The following is a 23381-nucleotide window of genomic DNA, read 5'->3' on the forward strand; positions in this document are numbered from 1 at the left end:
TGTGAAAGAAATATAATCGGTCATTGCAATATGAGAAAGATCTGTTTAGTTCTTCTTTTAATCCATTTTGCTTTTATGATCAGTATCAAAATATAACATGCACAATGAGAGATCAAGAGGAACCTACATATAAAATTTGAGAAAGATCTCTCTGGTACTTCCGGAGAAATAGCCATAACAAACTTTTACTATCAAAATCCAAGATGGCTGCCTGTCGGCCATGTTGTGTATCCGATCAGTCTCAAAAGTTGCCCTGCACAGCTAAGGACCGAGGGGAACCTACACATAAAATTTGAGAAAGATCCCTCTGGTACTTCCCGAGAAATAGCGATAACAAGAATTGTTTAAGGACGGACGACGGGCGCGGGGTGATTTGAATAGCCCACCATAAGATGATGGTGGGCTAAAAATGTCAATTTGGAAACTATTTGATGAGGCTTAAAGCCGAATTCGGTTCTCAATGTTTACACTTGACTTTTTGATCATTTGACATGATTAAAGGAAGTATCAAGAAACTTGGTTGAAAACAGAATCGATGCTTGAGCATGAGAAATGTTTGATGAATGCAGGCCTGGCTTACCGATTGACCAATGGGTGATGGATGGAAAAGCAACTTGATAATATTTAAGCCAGATGCTGCACAAAACTCACTTGACCGTAAGTTGTAAGCTAATGACCTCAGTATACATCCCTAGGCCAACATCAGAGTCCTAAAGGCCAGCATACAGATGTTTCTGGGCCCCTATTCATGAAACCGTTCTCATGCTCAGACATGAATTTTTTGCTCAAGCGGAATTCCTTGCTCTCGTAATATTATAAACTAACAAAATATCATTTTGTCTATGATTTGGAAACAATTTGAAGACAAAAACTGTTTTAGATGTTTACATTTGACTTTTTGATTGTTTTACAGGATTTAAGCCAGTTACAAGAAAGTGGGTTTGAACACAGAATCTGTGCTTGAGCATGAGAACGGTTTCACGAATACAGGCCCAAGATTATTCAGGTTTCTGTGTAGCCGAATTACAAGGAAGCAACTTTTCGAGTTATGGCGGCATTCAAGTTGAGAAATCACAACATAACATCATGGTAATCTTATAATACTTTATATTATAAAATGATAATAATTTGAATTCTCCTTAAAATTTCTTTAACAAAACATTCACAAAACAGGCATGCAGTCTTTGGGAGACAAATATTCCATTAATACGAGTGTCAAACAGTCAAATCTTCACACATTCATAACTTATAACAATCTGACTGAGATTCATTGCAGGGGTCCAGACGCAATGGCAGTGTTCACTTTAAATCAGTTGTTATCTGTATAATATTATTTTCTCTATTTCAGTGACAAACTCATTTTTTACATTTTAATTAGCAGAATATCCTACATCCTGCTTTTTCCTCAACAATTAGATAAAATGCTTCAAAGAGTATGACTTTACAATGATGTTTGTGTCAAATAGGGGTCATTTTAAGTACATATACATGTTGGTTTTGACTCTTGGTTGTCCTCCATGTAAAATTGAAAAATTCGTATTTTATCGTTCACCAGAAATTCACCAATTGTTTTTTTAAATGAACTGTCAAAGTTATCCCTATTTCTACACTGCCAGTAAATAATCAACACTGATGGAGCTGCTATCTCAATCCTTCTTGCTGGTCTACTATTTCAGCAGGACAATATGTCTCGGTAAGACAGAGTTGTCAATTTCTTTTTTAATTTACTGTTTGTTATGTATTAAAATATCATAAGAATACATTTTTTTGGGGGTAAATTAGTGTAAATAAATTGTCTTCCTATAATTTTCCTATAATTTTGCACATCCATCTTTGGTATACAAAATATTTAACTACTTAATCAAATATATTATTAAATCAAAATAAAAAATATATATTAAAATTGTGTGTGCAAAAACTACTAGTGTTAGATTTCTACGTGATGTGCATACCAGTAAAAAATAAAATGGAAAATTGAAAAAAAACCACGCCACCCTGTATCATCAAACATCGACCCAATGATTTGATATGGCAGGAATACATAGTTGTGTGTGCCGATACTTAACCTGTTTTACATGACTGTATACAGCAAAACACATTTTAAATACTATGAACACACAAACACAGTTCTCTTTTGTCGCTGGGGTTTGTTATAAACATGTTTCATTACAGAGAAATAATACCTTTAAATATATCTCTGGGATTTGTTATATAAATATTTGACTACGCTACCTGATTTATACAAGTGACTCTAAATTAAAAAAATCTCTACTTCTGTTGATTTGTCATCATTTTCATTCCACAGATATTTTTCAAAAACAACTTTAAACTATCCTCACATCCGTGCTTAGAGTTGGCAAGTAAAGTGAAAAGTAAGAGAACTTGAGAACTGTTAAATCTAGTGAAACACTTTTACCTGTAAATAAAATAAAATTTCACTATGATAGTTTTCAAAAGTGTTTTTTTTTAAATAAAGTGGACAAGCATAATGTGTATCATTATCATAGTGGAAATCTTTAAAACTTTTTTACTATTTTGAAATAATTACAGTTAAACCCTTAAATCACTCATGAGCAAAATCAGAATCCATTAATTAATTTAATTGGTTGTCAGGCTTTCATCAAAGGATCACTTTGACACTGAATGTTATTAAAAAGAGAATGGCCATAACCGAGAATGGCCATAACCAACTATAATTGATTGCACAAACTTATGAAAACAGATGTGTATCACATAAAAAGTTCACACATAGGACCACTGACAAAACAGGTATGCCATGTTTACAAAACAGTCATCCTGCAATGAAAATGGCAAATATGAAAGGACGCCTTCAAAAATTTCAAATACATCAGCAGACTTGAACAAACTTACACAAAATTGACAGTAAGTTATCCCCGGACACCAACATATATGCCAGCCGTATAGGCAGATTTTGATTATAACAATGCTATTTTACCAATGTCTATTCCATTATTTTTCAAAAGTGATGAACCACAATTACTCTAACAAAAGAGTGTCAAGTGAAAGAACATTATATTTTTTATCCAAAATGTCGATACGCATTTGTAAATCCTAATTATAAACTTTTAAAACTTCCTGTGGCTTTTTTTTATAAGATATTGTAAAAGTCACATGATGTGAAATTGAGGCAGTAAATATTTCATAGCCAATCAATCAAGTTCGTGGAAGGAACCTAGAACATTTTAATACAGTCACAGAGTTTCCCTTTAAGCAACCAATCTATCTCCTTTTTACAGAACATACACACATAAATATATATGACACATTTGTCTTAGCACTATTATAGAGTAGTTCAGCCAGATTAACTAAAACGTTAACGACAACAGCAGGTGATTGGTTGAGAACGTTATCAGCGACAGCAGCTGATTGGTTGAGTAGATGTTGCTCACGGGGTGAGTCTCTTGGGGTCACGTGGGAACATGGACGTCTTCCTGATGTTGTCGAGGCCGAGGTACAGCATACACACCCTCTCCATACCTGGGTAAACAAATTAACAGTGTCTCGTAAAATCTTAAAATCAAACCTCAATATCATTTCCTGTTTAATTTAAAATATTTAAATTTACCACTATTTTTGTGTCTGATTGTCTGTACAGGTTCAGTTTTCAATTACAATATTTTTCGAGCATATGTGACGTAAGTTCCAGAAGTATTTTTCATCAACAGAGTTAAAATTTGGAGAACATCCACGTTTCATTTTAATAGAAAATGTTTAGAACAAACCCAAGAAAAACAGTTAACACTATACTGGACAGGATTTGATGAATGCTGCCTTTGGTTCGACCCTGAGTTAATAACTGGGAACTACATCATTTGTAGAGAGCTTTTCTCGAACAACTTCTTTATATAAATAGAAGGGGTGGGGTTGGGGGTGGGGGTGGGGAGTAGGGGGTTCAACCAAATATTGTTATGTCCACATACAGATATTTTAAGGACGTGACTTTCACCACTTACATCTGTTTCCATTCTCTGAACACATGTACTTACCTATACCCCCACCAGCGTGAGGCGGTGCTCCATATTTGAAGGAATCAATGTAGGCCTTGATTTTTTCTAGATCTGTAGGACAGAAAGTATATCATATGTTTATTAGATCTAGTTAAATTTTGTTTTACCCTTTATCTGTAACATGGACGAATTCACATTGACAGTAAATGAAAGTACAATGCTAACTAAACAAGGTAATTACGCGTCGACGAGTTAAACAAACAACGGAGGAAACAACATTTTACCAACAAAGGGACGCGGTGACATAACCTCACTGAAAAATTATGGTCAACATAGAAATGAAAGGGAATGTGAAAGCTTGGCAAACAATTTCTACAGCACTACAAACTGCACCGCGTCACCACCTTACCATATAGTTAACAGTGGTATTTTTAAATGATACCATAACTAGCCAATCATAGAGCTCAGCAGAGCTTGTAACCCAATCGCATCACAGAGTTCATGGGCCTTGTACATGGGGGTGTATCACAATAGCAAGGCACTGGTACCATCGACTTACCTATTCCATGGTGTTTTGCCCTCTCAATCAAGAAATTTGAATCGTGTACCCTCTGGGCGCCGGAGAGAATCTCTTCTCCTCGCATAAACATGTCGTAGGAATTGGACCATTTCTGGAAACCATACGGGGATGTAGTATCAAATAAATAAACCAGACATATCAGGCTACATGGAGTATGGTGAAAACTAAGAATAAACACTGAGAATGACTGGATGGAACATTTGGATATTAGGAAAGCTTGTTCAAGTTCTATATCTAGTCGATAAAGAAATCGATTGAACAACGATTCATCATACATGTATGGCATTGGGACATGATATAGGAGGCACGGTAGTCAAGTGGTAGGACGCCGGGCTCGTGACCGAAGGGTTGCGGGTTCAAGTCACGGCACAGCACTGTGTTGTATCTTTGAGCAAGATACCTTACTCCGCTTGTTCCAGTCTACTCAGCTGTAAATGAGTACGTGGTTGGGCAGTGCTAGAAATTGTAGTAGCAAAGTACATAGTAATTCTAGGGGAATCAGTGACATAGTTTCTATTAACCAAGAATTTGATGTCCAATGTAATGTAGTTTGTGATCAAAAGTTTATACGAAGCTCTTATTATAATGTGAGCATTTCATATAAAATGTAAACACCACAATTTTGAAGTAAATTTCGTATAAATGTGAAATACCACCATTTGGCCATACAGTGTACTGTCTATTGGTACATATACTTCAGTATAACAACCATATATGACAATATCCCCACAAACGACGCATAAATACTTTGTCCCCCGCCCTACACGTTGGATATCTTCTCATTTATTAACCTAGTTTTGTGACAACCTGACTTTGTTAGTTGTTGAGATGATCGTGTATAGAGTGTAACATTGTTTCGTTTGTTTTATCAGAGACACTGACTAAGGCTGTACCTTGTTGTTCGGGTCTGGCATGGTGTAGAATGGCCGCACTGCCAGAGGGAACTTGTCCAGGATGTAGAAATCAGTGTCGTACTGCAACACAAGGAAGTAAAATGTATAAATCACTGTTTGGTGTTACAGAATTTTAAAGACAACAGCATACTTGCCAATTTTTCGAAATTTCCATGGGGGAGATTCTGCATGCTCAAAATTAAAACATTGATAAAATGAGTGTATACACCCCCTAGAGACTAAATGACCCTTAAAAATGACATTAGTTCAGTTGTTCTCTCAGATGAAATCATTAGATCTGAGTAAATAGTTAAGCAAATTCACTGGTTGAAAATACTAAATTTGAGGGTCCAAAATCGGGAGTCTCCCTCCTAAATAGGAAGGGTTTGCAAGTATGCAATGGTACCAAAAAACACTATATCATACATGAACATATACTTATAATTATGCAATCACAAAAACACAAATGAATGACAACACATTTTATAAGTATACAAATTCAAACTACCGTTGGCAGATTAAGAAAGAAGCAGCATTTTCATCCATTTTGTTTTTAAATTTCAAAGTAAATTATTTCATTTGCTTCAGACTCGGAGGAATTGATTTACAGAACAGTACACCTTTACAAGTTCTGTTTGATTTAGACTCCGACAGCTGAACTGCAAACCAAACAAGAGATCCACGAAGGATCTTGGCACCCAACCAGAAGGATCTTTGTCAGATCTACAAAAGATGGTCTTTTACCGTCTTTACTTTACATTGTTCTTACAGGTACTATTACACAGTCACATGTTGGAAATCCTATCGTGTACATTAACTTAGAAGTGCTGTCATTAAAATCTGAGAAAGATCTCTCCAGGAATTTCTGAGAAATTGTGCTAGCAAACTTGTAACTCTGAAAGTTTAAGATTTTCACCTGTCGGCCATCTTAGTTTATCTATCAGTCCCAAAATTTGTTATGCACAAGTACGCACAATAGCGAACCGTTTTGTGAAATTTGAGAAAGATCACACCAGTCCATTCTGAGAAATAGTACTAACTAGAACTCTTTAGGAAGATGGATGGACCACAGACAAAGGGTGATTTGAAAACATCTGATGCATATAAAAATGCATATCAAGATTATTTTATAACACATTGGTCACTGTATAAAACCTGATTCTATACAACTTCTTCACAAATTGTTCAAATTGATATTTTTTTTTACCTTCAAGCTACTATTATCAGTTATTCAATACTTCGGACAATTATTTCGTCACCTTTGCCTTAACGAGGCGTCCCAGGAATTTTTCGTTGGGTGTACTTAGATCCTCCTCTTCATCCATCTCCACGCCATTGTCCCTCAGCATCTGGACCGCTTCCACATATTCCAGGCGTAAACTATAAATACACAACCATCAATGAAAATATTGTAGGCAAGTCTCATTCATAATCTGGATTCAATATAGAAATTAATTATTCTAAACTGTGAAAATGGATACCTTGGAAACAAAACATGCAACTGAAAAAGTTTCCATGCAGCTCCAAGGGATGACGTTATTTATTACGATGTGTGATCAATTGTAGACACATCTCAACCTCTGGTGTAAATAAATCCTCATTTCTAACTGTTACTCCCTGCTTAAGGTTCGGCATCTAGGGTAATGGCAACAACTGATTAACCTGTTGTCAGCATAATGTGATCGGGTGGAATACTGTGCTTGGTGCCTCCGGCATTGTATTTCATTGATGTAGCACTCTTAACCCTTTCACCACTGTAGACCATAATGGACTCACCCAGATCAATGCACGGTAGAGCCTATTAAAGTTACATAGGGGTGAAAGGGTTAAGTCAGCATCAGGTCTGTGCTACTTCATAGAGCATATACACTGCATTCACGCACGCCTTACACGCATGGAGGCCTGTCCTTAAATTACCTTAGCTGTTAATAGGACAATAAACCGTTCTAAAGCTAATTAAATCAAACCTCATTTCTACAACAGAGGCACTACCAAATTCTGGACATCAAAGCTGTGATACCAAGTGGCTGAAATGTCTACCTCTATTAGATTACCTCCCTCCCCATATCATTAATCAGTGAAACACACCTATATATACAATGCTGTATACATTTATGACGGTATCAAGAAAACCTGCTAAGGTCAGACAAATATACATCTGCCATCAGTGACACAATGCTCTGGCATTATGATCAGTGTCTGTATATTGTTTGTTTCCCAAGGGAAAGAGAAAAGGCATATGTGTTTTCTCCATCAAGTATTGGTGAATCTCTTTTCCGTTAGAGGGCACTTACCTTGGTTCCAGAAATTTAAATGGCTCTGCAGGAAACTGTTTGTTTATCGTTTCTATTTCCTCCTGAAAGCTGGAATCAAAAACATTTACTTTATCACAGGTTCGCATGATGAGGGAGGTGTTATTTCCAAAGCAGAAAACTTCTGTGTTCCTAACAATCCACGTATGACATGCAGCATACAGAAATTTTACTGGTAATTTATCCATTATTTTAAGTAAAGAGGTGAATTCTTAACATGAATTCGTCATACTTCTCTGAATGAACTTTTACCGGTATTTCCCAATTGCATTTTGTATTCAAATTATATATTTTCCTTTCAAAATGTGGTATATAATTATAGAAAATGTCTAAATCATCTTGGGAACAGGACTTAGTCTTTTCCCCAAATGTAAAGACAGGAAATTTATAAATATTCCATGAATGTAATAAATCAATCTTGAATACATTTACTTTCAAAAGAATACGATATTGAAAAATGTGGCAAAAATAGATAGTAATTTACATCATGGGGATGAAAATGAAATGATGGCTTACTTGTCGCGAAGACCTTTGAAGATGGAGACAAACAGGTTTCCTATAACATCGATGACTTCGTGATAGTGGTACTTGAATGCCATCTCCATATCGAGTCCGACGAACTCTGTCAGGTGACGATGCGTATTGGAGTCCTCTGCTCGGAAAACTGAACACACATATACAATTAAAGAAGAAGTTATAACTTATAACTTTAATATCGATCAATTTGGCTATTCTTGTTTTTTTTTAAATTATATACAGAGTGTGTCAGCAACTTGATATTTCCTAGGTTGTCATTCAAATGAACAAATTGTTAATTAACAATAAACTTGAGGCAGTGGCATAATGACTACCCCTGCCATATTATCAAAGATAGGATCACACAACCGTGCACCATCTTGGCGGGGACAGTAAATGGGTCACTTGCATCTGCACTTTTACCTTTGACCTATTTTGTTAAATCATTTTTGAGCCTCTCTCTGTAACATAAGTAACCAAACCACTCTGATACTTTATAATGAGGTTGTTTTCAGGGTGGAATGTTGATAATACATGAAATAGTATAAAAAGAAATGCACCAGGAATGTTTTTCAATTGATTAAGGTTTAAATTATAGATCATTGTTATCTAATATAATATATATCTAAGTATCAAATTTGCTGATCCTTCATGAAATACTACTATTATATGGCAGAATTCTACAAACATGATTTATTCCGTGTTCGAGGTTAAAAGTTTGATACAGGTCACAGCAACCAACTACTGCTTCGTAAAATTCCGACTAGCCAGCAAAATCAAGGTGGTCTTCCCTAGGTGTACCAATGTAATATACTAGGTTTGATGACATGTATGAAATAAGAGAAATGTCCTTTTTCCTTATAGAGCTCAGGAGTACAACTATAGGCTAATGTGACCTTAATTAATCAATACGGCATGCAAATGTGAAGCACTCTTTTTATTTCCCATAAACAATCAATATTTACCTGCCCCAACCGAGAAGACCTTGTCGAAGTCTGCACATATGGCCATTTGTTTGTAGAGCTGAGGCGACTGTGCCAGGTAGGCATTGCTCTTGAAGTAGGAGACGGTGAAAACGTTGGCGCCCCCTTCTGACGCGGCTGTAATTAAACATCAGAAAAGAATAAGTGACACTTAACTACACACTTCTTTTTCAATTTTGTTAAATTTTAAACATTGATAAAGACGTAATTTGTGCACGTAAAATGTTTTACCCGAAATGATTTTCGGTGTGTGTATCTCCACAAATCCCTCCTTTGTCAGTGCGTCCCTGAAGAACCTACAGACCCCTGCCTCCAACCGAAAGATGGCCTGGTTTGTTGTGGTGCGTAGGTCAATCACACGATTATCCAGACGGGTGTCTTGTTTGACTGTAGCCAATTCCTGAAGTATAGAATTGTTCAGTACAAATGTCCATCGTAGAGTTCCCAGTAGAATGTTCAGAACAATCAGCCTGAACAGACAGGATTTTTCAAAATGTTAAATGCCAAACATTACTTTGAAATAACAAATTGTCAAACAGAGATTACAATTTTAATGACTCATGTCATCAGAATATTTTTTGAAATGTCCAATTGTCACCCATCTTTAGAGACAACAATGGAACAGAGTTTTGGTTTGGTTTGATATTGTTTAACATCCTATTAACAGCTAGTAGGGTGACAGTTTAAGGACGTATGGAACAGAGATTGTAACACAGATACTCACATCATCAGGATTGTCTGGTCGTGCAGCATCCTCCACCAGTAGTGGGAGTCGTGGTAATGCAGGACTTACCACCCATACCTGTAACAGGGAATGTACATGATAACATCATACAAATGTTTGGACTACAATGTTTATTAAACTTTTTTTGCTCACCTTTCTAAAAATAATATTTAAGACAATGTTCAATTGGTAAGACAATGTATATCTTTTTTATATTTTTTTTTATAGTTTTGTCTGCATTTCAAAAACTACAAAACATTCAATATTAGAATATTCCTGCTCTATCTTGGTATTTTTTGAAAATCAGAACTATAGAGTAGTACCACATTGTAAATGTGAAAAGAATCAACATTTGTACTGTATTACTCATTTAAGTTTAGAACTATTTCTGGAATTTGGTGAAAGGAGAAAATATACTTGACCAACGTAAGCGAAAGGAATATAAGTATTTCCTATATATCCTTTATCATTTCTTAAAAATTGATATATTCATAGAAATTGTCTCCCTTTGTATACACATGTATAGAAATTGAAATTGCCCCTTTTTGCCAATAATCAATTTATCATTAAAACTAAAGATATAATTATTGTTCATTGATTACTGGCAGATTTTGTTATGAGTCAAATGGTAAATATTGATTAAGTCTCATCAGATTCCAGTCATATTTGACCAACTTGTTGTGCAGTAACCGTCGACCAATCAAATAGCAGTACGGTTATAAATACTGTGCAGCTTTTGCTCACCTTTGAGCTTAGCCTTTGTCCGTGTGTAATATAAACATTGACCAAGTTTCATCATAATGTGGACATATTTGACAAGGTTATTGTGCAGAATCCGTTAACCAATCAGATCACTGTTTTTTTTGCTCAACTTTGAACTCAGCCTCATTTTAAAGTTTGGAATTGGAAATTGTTCAGAGCAAGGTAGCCTTATCAATCATGTACAGGTGTGCTCAAGTTGGAATGTAGCCTCAGTCTTGATATAATGTACATGTATACCAAGTTTCATCAGAAGTGAATGATATTTAAGCAAGTTATCTGGCGGAAACCAATTTGTTTGACTGGCATATATATTAAAAAGGATAGAAATGACAATGATTATTCAGGATTCTTTTAAGCCTGACAATTTTGATTTCCAAAAAACAAAAAAAGGATTAATGGTCAACATTAGGTGAATTCAAAAATTGTTACTTTTAAAAGTAATTAATTTCCTGAGTAAAATGTTTTGAAGACTGTGTGTCCTGTATTACTACAGAAATGAATACCATGGCAAATTTTTCTTGATAAAAGAAAATCCAATCACAAAAAAAGTGTGGTGAGGTCAAGGACTACATTTTATTTAGTTTGAATTGGCTCAATCAACATGTTTTAGAGTGAATCATGGTTAGTAATGAGATACAAGGTCTGTCCCTATTACCCACCTGTTCACAATGCAGTTCTACCTCCTGTTGGGAACACGAGGTCACTTTCTGGGAGACAGTCCGTACATAGGCTTCCACATCTACGATCGATTCCTTCGTTACTCTACACCAACAGACAGATACAAAGAAGTTAACTTGTTTCTTATCTTTGAGTATAACATGTTTTCAAGCAGGTACTGGGCACAACATTCAAGTTACATCATCACACTGATGTCAGTAGTCACCCTCTAATCTCCTATAGTCCTAGTTACTGGACGTAACACCGCTCAGCCACATGACACCGAGACTTAGTTCACCAGTAGCTCTTAGGGTGTACACTGTACAACGGCTAAGTATTGGCCTCTCCCCTGGGAGTGTTCCATACTTATAAAATAAATATCAACCAATCTTTTCAAACATTTGATTCCATTAATCTACGTACAAAATGCATACCTAGGGAATTCAAATGTTTTTTGTAGATAAATCATAATGGACCACAGGAAGTTTCCATCCTTCATGCGCCTAATTACATAACATTATGGCATTGTGTTGTTACATGCAGTGACCTGTATCAGTGGTGCTATGACCTGTACTTTCATTGGCCATCACCTACTTTGGGGTTTTGAAAAGTTGAAGGGTTTGCCATCAGAGATAGCCCATTCAGTCTGGATTATCTCCCTTTGTATCATTTCAAAACTGAACCAAACATTGTGTTGGCAGTTGGCACTGGAAAGATCATTACCTTAACAATTTAACTAACATTGCAATATTTGATAAACCTCTTGGCTCTCCACCATAGAAATCTCAGCTGTAACTGAAAGCTAACTTAGATATCCCCACAATCCTATGTATTTATAGCTCACTAAAAGAATTATAGGAAAAGTAAGCTGGAGAGACAGCTGAATATCCCTTCCAAAGTCCAAAGAAATTGAACGAAATCTCATCAGGGTACTGTTGTCCAAACAAGTGTACATAAAAGGGCAATAACTCTGTTAAAATACTCTGATGAGTATGTAAGTTACACATGCAGATTTATATGTCAAGATGGTGGTTAATAACTCTCCTGTAAACCCGACTGCTCAAACATTCAGTAACATTGTCTTTGTGAACTCACCCTGCACTTAACTTGATCATTACTCTTTGGTAAAAATAAACTTGTCAATGTCCTAAACATTTTCTTCATGATGATAAACTTAGATTGTAGAAAGATCCATGATTTAGCACAACCAGTAATGTGTCATAAAGCCAAATTGATTTGTTGATTTGATTTGTCATATCATACAATTTAAAATACGATTTTAGCATAAACTTAGATTGTAGAAAGGTCCATGATGTAGCACAACCAGTAATGTGTCATACAGCCAAAATGATTTGTTGATTTGATTTGTCATATCATACAATTTAAAATACGATTTTAGCATAGTCGAATTGACATCAATTTTGTATTACCAACTTGTATGTATTTTATACCTCTGTTTACTTACGCTTCACTGGTCATTTGTCTGATGAAGAAGACAGGTTCCCTACTAGTCATGAAAACGTCACACGTAAACGCTTTGCTCGTTGAACTACATGAACCTTTCTACAATTAAGCCTGATGACTCACCCTGCAACAAACTTGACCATCTGTTTGCTGACTTTGTCCCCCACATAGACCAGTGCCTGGACGGTCCACTTGCTCTGTCTCAGCACGAAGAAGCATTGTTTACCTAATTCAGCAAATCAGAGGATCACACGATTAGCCATGTTCAGAACAATTATAGCATTATTCAGATCAAATTTGGTTTCCATAGCCTTGGTAGAAGTTGGGAAGTTAAATAAATGTTGCAGACATACTGAGAACAGGTGCCCATATCATGTCCTGAATTGGTTCAAAACCCAACACAGAGTCAGGCCATGAGAGGGACATATATATAATTATGTCAAAACTGCACTAATGGAAATTATGGATAAAATGTCTCAATCAACTGGAGGTCAAGTGGTGGCCCTCTTGGATTTCAATCAGCCTGAAAATAACGACAACTTGTGAAATCATCATTGCACCGATTTGTTAAAAATAAGTTGTTTTACTTTGAGAACAAGATGAACCCTTACCCCTCTGCTGCTGCTTTACACAACGTTGAATTCCCTTGGCCCAGGGGGAAAAAAAGGTCAAAATCTCTTCAATTGATTTGGATTTGTTGGAAAATTTTATGAAAAGTCACATGACATGGCCCTTCAGAGTCTAAGTCTATGTTGGAAAAGTGTATCTCACCTTTACTCCTGCTTGTCTGCAGCCTTGCCCTGACCCAAACCTTCTGGTCACCGAGATCAGGGGTCAGCTGTTTGAGGTCGACGATACATCGGTCAGGTTTACTCTTTGACTGGATCATTTCCATCATGCCATACTGGCCTTTGGATATGTCCTCTCCTTCCTCCTGCAAAACACAACTCTGTTTGTAAATATACAGTTTCAAAATTATACACTTGTATCCCCACTAACAGCACACAAAATAAATTATACACTTGTATCTTCACTAACAGCTCACAACTTATAGAGCTATTTGCAAACTTAATTGACATCCAATTGTGTAGGATAAAAAACTGCTATGTATGAAATTTAATATGCTTTTACATTTTACACCAAAAATTAAGCCAATCCCTAGAACAGCTGAAAAAACATGCACAAAAGTGTTTTTGCGAGGAATCTCTTCTTTGTTGTTGTGTATTCTGCTGTTTATACTCAGCCTTACATCCTCCTGTTGCTGTTGTTGCTGATACTGCTGTTTATACTCAGCCTTACTTCATCATGCTGCTGTTGTTGATAATACTGCTGTTTATACTCAGCCTTACATCCTCATGTTGCTGTTGTTGCTGATACTGCTGTTTATACTCAGCCTTACCTCATCCTGTTGCTGCTGTTGTTGATAATACTGCTGTTTATACCCGGCCTTACCTCATTCTGTTGCTGCTGTTGTTGTGGCTGATTCTGCTGTTTATACCCGGCCTTACCTCATCCTGTTGTTGTTGTTGCTGATTCTGTTGTTTTTACCCGGCCTTACCTCATCATGCTGCTGCTAATACTGCTGTTTATACCCGGCCTTACCTCATCCTGTTGCTGCTGTTGTTGTGGCTGATTCTGCTGTTTATACTCAGCCTTACCTCATCCTGCTGCTGTTGTTGCTAATACTGCTGTTTATAACCGGCCTTACCTCATCCTGTTGTTGTTGTTGCTGCTGATTCTGTTGTTTTTATCCGGCTTTACCTCATCATGCTGCTGTTGTTGCTTGTTATGTTGTTTACACTCAGCCTTACCTCATCCTGCTGCTGTTGTTGTGGCTGATTCTGCTGTTTATACTCGGCTTTCTTCGCAGCTTTTTCTGCTTCCTTCTGGGCTTTCTTCAGCGCCTTCTTAGAAGGTCTGGAACAAACAAAATATTAATATTTTTAAAAATCATGAATATTCAAGTTTTTTTTTTTTTCAAATAAAATGTTCGTCAAGTTGTTAAATATGAATTGAACATATGTTTATTCAATATACAACTATATGACATACTGCTGTAAAAGTTTCTGATGACTAGTATGTCTTCTGTCAGTCACCTTCCTTTGTCTAATGCTGACAAAATCCTCTGAATGCCACACATAAACACATCACTGGTTGTGCTATATTAACCTTTATATACAATATATTTAAGTGTCATCTAGAGGGACATATATTAGGATTAAATATGTTTATATATTTTCTGACAAGGTATGAAAATTCCAATTTCCAAAGTTCTTTAATCCTGCATCTTGACCACATAACTGCAGCTTGACCACACAACTGCAGCTTGACCACACAACTGCAGCTTATAACCACACAACTTGTAGCTTGACAGCCCAATGCTGTTTTCTATTAAATTAAAATATGTAAAATAGATTGTCCATTATATCTTTAACCCCTTAAGACTTTTTTCATCATAGAAACTTTTAACAAAAATAACCACTTATTTTATCATGGAGTCATAGATAAACAGAAATTCTGCATCTTTGAATACGGTAAATAAAATAAACATTTTGATCGGTCAATATGATTGAAATTGATAATGGACCTTATATCTTCACATGTGAAGATACAACTTTTTATCAAATTGAAAATTACATATACCGTACATTTCACTGGTAAAAACGTTATACATGTACAATATTCTTGGTTTCCTGGTGAATAACAACAGATGTATCATTTCACTTGTGGGTTGAATACATTTCATGATTTCATTCAGCTCCTCAATGGTGAAACATTAATATTCAGCCCTGTTAATGAAATAATTGCCTCATGCATCAATCAAGAAACGAAAAAAATATCCCCTACTAGGTCATAAATTTAACAATATGTAACGTTGTGTTATCCAGAAGAACAGCTGAAGGTCACAATTACACCAATGGGGATAACGTCAAGAGTGTGAAGTTAATATTCCTCTGCTCTTTCAAATTAAACTTGTGTTCATAGGACTTTTAGTGGTTTTCATACATGTCAAAATAGCAGATCTGAAAATTTTTATGAAGTCCATTACCTTTTACTACGGTATCTGTACTTAAAATCAGTCATTTGTTGAATCAAAATGGCATCACAAACAGACTACATTGTATTGGTTTTAGGAAAAAAAGAAACATTTTAAATTTAATTTTGCTAAAATTTATTGAAAAGTCTTAATAGTGACAATTTCAACAGACACATCATATTTCAAGGTTAGCCACGAGATTAAAATCTGCATTTAACTGTCATATACTTTTAGCATACAGGTACTAAATACAGGGTATTTCTGCAATCAAACTATTGATTCAAAGGATGAAACACAATCTATTCCCTCAATAAATCCTTAATTAGCACATTAATTTTAACACAATTCAGCATTTCTAAAAAACTTTAAAAAAATCAAAAATCAATTAACGCTGTTTGCCTGCATTGCTAGATTCAAATCTATTAAGAGACACCACTTGGACAGTCTGGGTGTATGAACTGACCTGAGAATATTTCCATACCTGTCTGTCAACCTTTATTATAAATGTTATTGGTTCGATTTAATACTTAGTGCTACTATAATCTACGATATTTGTTTCCACTAGGAAAAATAAGATGGAGATTAAAACGACGAATCAATCACGAATTAAATGTCGCATGTGACATTTAATTTTTTCTTTTGAGTAAAACTGAAAAAAATTGAATTAGTTTAAAATGGTCAGTTGATTTCATTTAACCATTACAGCCACTTTAGTTGGTGTTGTACCGATTTGTTTTCCACACAAACTGTTCACTGATACGGTCGGCTGGTCGTATAAATACATTTGTGAACGGGAAAGTTTTGTGAAAAGAAGATTAAAAACAGTACAGAGGGTAACCAGCCACTGCCCTAAAAATCTTTTTTGTTTTGTTTTTTCTAATTTTAAACAAGCACTACAATCTCTATAAAAATGTAAAAAAAAGGTTAAGATACTGCTTTTTTTACACCAATACTACGTTAAATAGTTTTCAAAAAGTGTCTACGTCCATTATCCATATATTTTGTGAGCCAAATATGGAATCGTAATTATTTTGATTTTGTCTAACAAAAAAACCTCTATAGATGCAAATTTTAGACAGGGGGAAGTAATACAACTTTTAATTAGCATCACCTTCATGTAATGGTAACACGTACAGAAAAGGTAAAGTGATATTACTCTTTATAAAGAACATTTCTCCCGCTATTTCCCTCCGCCATAAGTCAAAAACTTACACAATGATAACTTACAGGTGGATAGCAGCAAACTTGTAGAGTTAAAATTGTCTTTAATGTAGTGAAACATTTTCCACCAGGTGCCCAAGTGGTTCATTAAGGGTATCTGATCTCTTCAAACTTTCATCATTACCGCTACTGTCAATGTACCAGAACGCTTATAGGTTAATAGTAAATACAATAAACTGAATCAAGGTCTTCACGTCCTCCTAACAAGATCATACACACACACACACACATGTCCAATAAAGATGTAAGTGACTATGAGCTGAATTCAATTACTAAGTGTAGACCCATATCACTACCCACCCGGAACCACAAAACATTCGACGATGAGAGACGGTTTTAAAGTAGACATTTAAAAGTACGTGCTGGGACTTAATATCCCGGCGCACCTTGGCGGGTAACAATTGTGTGACCTAACGCGTTATACGACTCCAGAGAGCGATACACATTAAAAAGCTATGTATTATATGTATACTATGGCGATGTTGGTGAAACATCTGAGGAAAATCACGTGACAAAGGCACGACTGCCGAGAACTTTTAAGTGTGTCGTTGTATCATTAACTCTCACCAGTGCTTTCCGTCTACCAATCAAAAGACACCGCTCCTGGCATGTGACTATAAAAATGCAAAATGCAATGTACCTGCTATTGTCCGTGGTCTACCCGACAGGTACAACAACACCTGGGGGTTTCTCACCTGCAACAGGCCATGTGGATACCTTAACCAGGTGTTAATACACTTTAAATGGGAGCCTGATGTTCAAGGAGGCGGGCTTTTTTTTCTACGTCTTATCTAGATACATCGTACGGAGATGTATGTGCAGTTGTTTACCATCTGACATACGAAACTCTGCCTTGTCGTACGCACATAAACGGCAGCACGTCCTTGTGTAAAATCAGATCTTGTGTCAACTGAACGGGAAACTCACCTGCACTGGATATATTAATACTCATCAGCACTACAAGATCATAATCCAGTTTTACTGTCATTAAAAAATCATCCTATTTGCTCCTTGTACAACAGAACACTTTCAAGGAAAATGTGGACTTTAAATCATAAAAATTTAAGATAATTCCTTTTTTACAATAATTATGATAATATTCAGCTGTTGAGTCTCGTCACATGGTATATTTGCAACCATCCATCACAAAACCCGCTTAAACATTTATACCCAGCAAGATAGCCACCCTATCATAAATTAATATGCTAAATAGATTCAATATCAAGTGGCAGACTAAAATAATATTTCAAAATGCTATATAAAACTAAATAACAAAAGGGTTATATTAAAATGGTAGTAATTATAGTTATTGCATATTTTCTCTCTCTCAATACATTGTTTTTACTGACCATTGTATTATTTGTACTAAGATGTTTTATTTCATGTAGACCTCCCATCTACTGGTGTTACTGCTAATTATAACTGTACATTTTTCTAATTATAAAAGTACACTTAAAATCTTTTTCTTACATTTTGTGATAGTTTTTTATTTTATTTTTTATTTTCAATGTTTTTGTTTAAAATCATACTTAATGTCCTATATGATTTATTTGCAATTAATATAAAAATCAGAATATTCATCAAAACATGGATGGCCAATTTGATATAAATACCATATTAACCAAACTTTTCCTGCTAAATGTGGTTAAATAATACTTGTACTTGTGAATAATTCCTGCAGATAGCTGCATTCGAATGATGGATCAAGTTTGCTGAACACAAGATAGGGGGATCAAGTGAACATATCCTTTGACTTTTTGTCTTCATTGCTTCTTCTATATTAGCCCTCCCCAGGACTACCCCACCCCCCTCCCCAAAAAACAACAACATTGATGCCAAAATTGACAGAATATTGATTGGTCAAATAAAGGAATAACACAGCATGAAACTAATCTTCTTGGGAAAAGTAGAATTCTGCACGTAAACTAGTACATTTCAGGGTAATTTATAACTCACAGACTAGGACAGTTTTTATTGCCATTTAATGACCTATTTTGCTCATTACTCAATGAGTAGAAAATACAAATTCACCAATTCTTGTGAATTGATACATTTATTTCAAAATTTACTACACAATCAAAATGAAAAACACAGCCCATTAATTACTCCAATGTTAGCCTACAAGGTATTGCTATATGATTGCTATGACATTGTAGACCATTGCCCAAACTGGATTAAGATTAATATTGCTCCAATTATCGAAATGTTTCCTCAAATCTGAACAAAAAATACGGTGACTAATTATCACAAGGAATTTTAAAAATAAAATCTGAATTTCTGTTTTAACAGTACAAGTTATATATAAATTTTGAAACTCTATTGAAAAACTCTGAAAGTAGTTAGGTCTAGTTTGGAGGAACAAGAGGCCTATGGAGCCTGTATAATTCACATCATCACTAAGTTGTGTATTAAAATGGTGCTGTTGCTGACAAGGATTGATAATGATTTGATATGCAAGATAAAAGTTTGACACACAGACCGTTTCGATTTTGAACAAAATTTTAACAAAATTTAACTCCCTCCACCCCACCAACCAATTAATACTACTTAAAGACAAATAGTTTTCAAGATGATGTTCAAACCTTTAATCCATGTGACCTTAACGGTAGATCCTCAATCTAGGCAGCTTTCGATTGTAACATTGGTATAAAACATGAACTCTTTCACGGCCATAAAATTAGGTCAAGGTTATTCACTTGAACACAATTTTTTTTTTTCTTTTTCTTCTTCTTTTTATTTTGCGATTGGAATTGGGCTGGGGTGCTTGGCTTTGGAAATCTTCACAGATGTGCACAAACATCTAACAGATTTCAGTGCCATTTAACTCCCATAATTTAGATTCGGTTTTCTTCCTAAGGTGATCCTAATTTGGAGCTTCAACAACAGCACATCAGAGTGAAAATAAATTAATATTGGAACAACCATTGAACAACACTGCAGATTTTCAATTTTAAATCCCTTGTAAGTTTGGACATTTCTAACAAGAGGCCCAATGATCCTGCATTGCTCACCTGGTATTATTCTCACAATTGTAACCTGAAAAGTAGACTAAATTAAGGATACAGGAAAAATATCAGTGTCTTGACTCAAAATCATTAAAAAAACCTGTTCTAAGATTTTAACACATTTGACCTCTGTAACCTAAGAAGTCAAACAAGGACGTTAAGTTGAACAAACTTTATAGCCTTTCATCCTAGAATACAACTGGCTAAATATCACTTCCCTATACCTTTTTTTTATTGAGAAGATGACTTTATACACAAATGACCATATGTGAGCTTGAAAGAGTGTCAAGGTCATTCTCATGAACACATTTAATAGCTCTTCATCTGAGCATGCTACTGGTCACATATCACCATCCTTTGCATTTTTTGTTTTTCAGACAAAGTCATTTAAAGTGTTTTTTTCATATTTGATCCCAGTGACCTTGAATATAATTCAAGGTCATTCTTTTGAACAAACTTTTTAAACCTTTCATCCCAGCATGCTACTGGCTAAATGTCATCATCCTAGCCATCTTTTTGTTTAGGAGAAGTCGTTGAAGTTTTTGACATATTTGACCCTTGTGACCTTGAATATGGATGAATGTCATTCATTTGAACAAACTTGGTAATCCTTCATGCCTGCATGACACTAGCAAAACATCATCACCCTTGACATTTCGGTTATTTGTCAGAAGTTGTTTTATTTTTTTTCAAAAAATTGACCCCTGTGACCTTGAATATAGGCAAAGGTCATTCATTTTGACAAACTTGGTAACCCTCAATCCAAGCATACTTCTGACCTTATATAATATTATCACCCGTTTCGTAACTGTTTGGTTACTTAGAGGAAATTGTTTAAAGTTTCCCATTTATTATGACCATAAATTAAAGTCAAGGTCATTCAATTGAACAAACTTGGAAGCCCTTCGTCCAAAAATGTTCCTTGCAAAATATCATCACCTTAGGCCTCTTGGTTGTTCAGAAGAAGTTGTTTAAAGTAAAAAGTTGACACCAACGGACGACGGCATAAGCACACTTGGCCCTTCACTCACTCGCCATCGGCTATTTAAATCTTGCTCGAGCGTGCTCCACAAGAATATGGCCAGGGGTGTCTTCTTTGAGTTGCGAGTTTTGTGTATTTCTTTGGGAAATACTGAAGAGGATCATGTCAGGTTTTAACCAGGGTTTAAGAATTAAAAATATAATGTTTTAGTTTGCTTTACATATTACAAACATTGTCATGTTGTATGTAATTTTAAATGTGCTGAAGCATCGTACCCTTCTCATTAGTTCTATGTCAGTTTGATCTTTTCTCTTCTTTTCTTTTATCTGTTTGATCAGTTTGCCTGTACTTCATCTTAATCAGTCTTATGATCAACCTCAAAAGTTAACATGCACAACCAATCATCCCCAAAATCCTAAATGCAAAATTGGGAACATTCATGTGAAATTTCAGAAAGATCCCTCCAGTTCTTTCTGAGAAATAGCGTTAACAAACATTACCTCTCAAATTAAAGACGGCTTGCTGTCGGCAATCTCAGTTTTGTAATCAGTCCAAAAAAATGATATGCATAGCAAGGGACCATGGGGAACCTTCAGTTGAAATTTGCCTAAAAATTCCTCCAGTACTTTCTGAGAAATAGTCCTAACAAACTTTAACTCACAAATTAAAGATGGCCGACTGTCGGCCATCTTGGTTTTGTGATCAGTCCCAATGGACAAGATACATAACAAGGGACCATGGGGTACCTTCAGTTGAAATTTGAGAAAGATCCCTAATGTTCTTTCTGAGAAATAGAGCTAGCAAACTTAAACTCTCAAATAAAAGATGGCTAGCTGTCAGCATCTTGATTTTGTGACCAGTCCAAAATACAAAATGCATAATTAGCGACCATGGCGAACCTTCCTGTGAATTTGGAGAAAGATTCCTCCAGCACTTTCTGAGAAATACCGCTAACAAGAATTGTATGATAGGAAGAATGAGGGACAAAATGTCACAGACGGACCACGGACGCAGGGTGATTTTAATAAAATGTCTGTAACATCCTTGTGCTTTGATTGGTATGCACAGTATTTAAAGAATTAATCAATAGAACTATATATAAATGTTCTTGTGGTTTTCAGCTAGTATCTTCTTAAAGACAGATAAATCAATATTAAACATTCAGAATCGATTTTCAAAATCAGAAGTATTACTGATTACTGATGATAAATCGATCATCGTGAGATCAATAAATATATATATATATACTAGTACAAATTTTCCAACTTCGGGCTCACCTCCCCACATCCAACAGGACAACACCCTTCTGTGACTGGGTACTTAACATTCAATTCCCTTGTCCAAAGGATGCTTCATAGAAAATTTGGTTGAAATGTAGTCACTGTTCTGGAGGAGTAGCTTTTGATTAATCACATGGTCAAATTACCAACTTTTCGACCCAATCCCTAGGGAAGCTTCCCTTTTCTTTACACAACAACAGATCCAGTGGGCCTGCATCGCACTCTAGGTTTTAATTTCACATCTGTAGCCTTAAAAGTGGACCAATGTCAAATATATTTAAATGGACTAAATTAAGATGTATACAGGTAAAGTAGGATTTAACAGTGCCTTGGTGGAGCTGGATTGTGAATATGTTAGGTAGAGTTTACCTGTGCATAAGAAACGCAGGGTTTACCTGGGCCTTTGTCTAGGTAATTAGTAGAATTTACCTGTGTTTAGGCAATACATTATTTGCTTGCACACATGACCTAGTAGGTGAATAAATAATTATGTGTGCCTAGGTAAAGTAGGATTTACCTGTGGGTAACTATGTAAACATTTAACACACAAATGAGTAACTACATTTTACCAATAAGTTATTGGACTAGACTAAAGGTGAAAGTTGCTTTATTTCACTAAAATGGTGATCACTGTGATTGTAATGCTACTTTTTTAGGCATTTGTATTTTGATTATTATATTACTGATGGTATTGATAAAAACATTAGAACCTCTTTTATACTAGCAAACTATTACCACAACACTTAATTGCTCAATTTAGTAATTTATAAATGAACACACATTCCAGTGATATTTGTCTGACAATAAATGCAGAAACGATACTGTGACTCGACTATCAAAATATATTTGGATTACAGACATATGACCTAGAAAATAAGGTATTAGTATCTCATTATGCGCAGAAACTCGAATACAGACTTTCTACAGACCGTTTTGCATGGCTCAACAACAACTCAACCGTGAACATGAATTTTTCATTTCTGTTCCATAGTGGCAT

The 23381-nt window shown here is 35.4% G+C and overlaps 1 protein-coding gene across 2 annotated transcripts; it reads right to left on the reverse strand.

The window, feature by feature from the left end:
• Positions 1-1089: 1089 nt before the first annotated feature.
• LOC110442645 (aspartate--tRNA ligase, cytoplasmic-like) lies at positions 1090-14532 on the reverse strand. Of its 2 annotated transcripts, none has more exons than XM_021486337.1 (14): positions 14462-14532; positions 13631-13793; positions 12983-13085; positions 11398-11500; positions 9977-10054; positions 9484-9652; positions 9235-9369; positions 8270-8417; positions 7736-7804; positions 6701-6821; positions 5442-5522; positions 4528-4639; positions 4008-4079; positions 1090-3498 (listed from the first exon to the last, which is right to left on the reverse strand). In XM_021486337.1, exons 2-14 carry the CDS (start codon positions 13755-13757, stop codon positions 3407-3409), a joined length of 1410 nt encoding a protein of 469 aa, XP_021342012.1. In that variant the 5' UTR covers positions 13758-13793; positions 14462-14532; the 3' UTR covers positions 1090-3406. The 2 variants fall into 2 exon arrangements, with proteins under 2 accessions (XP_021342012.1, XP_021342014.1); XM_021486339.1 differs by lacking the exon at positions 14462-14532 and adding an exon at positions 14259-14278.
• Between the last annotated feature and the right edge of the window lie 8849 nt (positions 14533-23381).

This window comes from Mizuhopecten yessoensis, unplaced genomic scaffold (genome assembly GCF_002113885.1).
Source record: "Mizuhopecten yessoensis strain PY_sf001 unplaced genomic scaffold, ASM211388v2 scaffold716285, whole genome shotgun sequence".
NCBI lineage: Eukaryota > Metazoa > Mollusca > Bivalvia > Pectinida > Pectinidae > Mizuhopecten > Mizuhopecten yessoensis.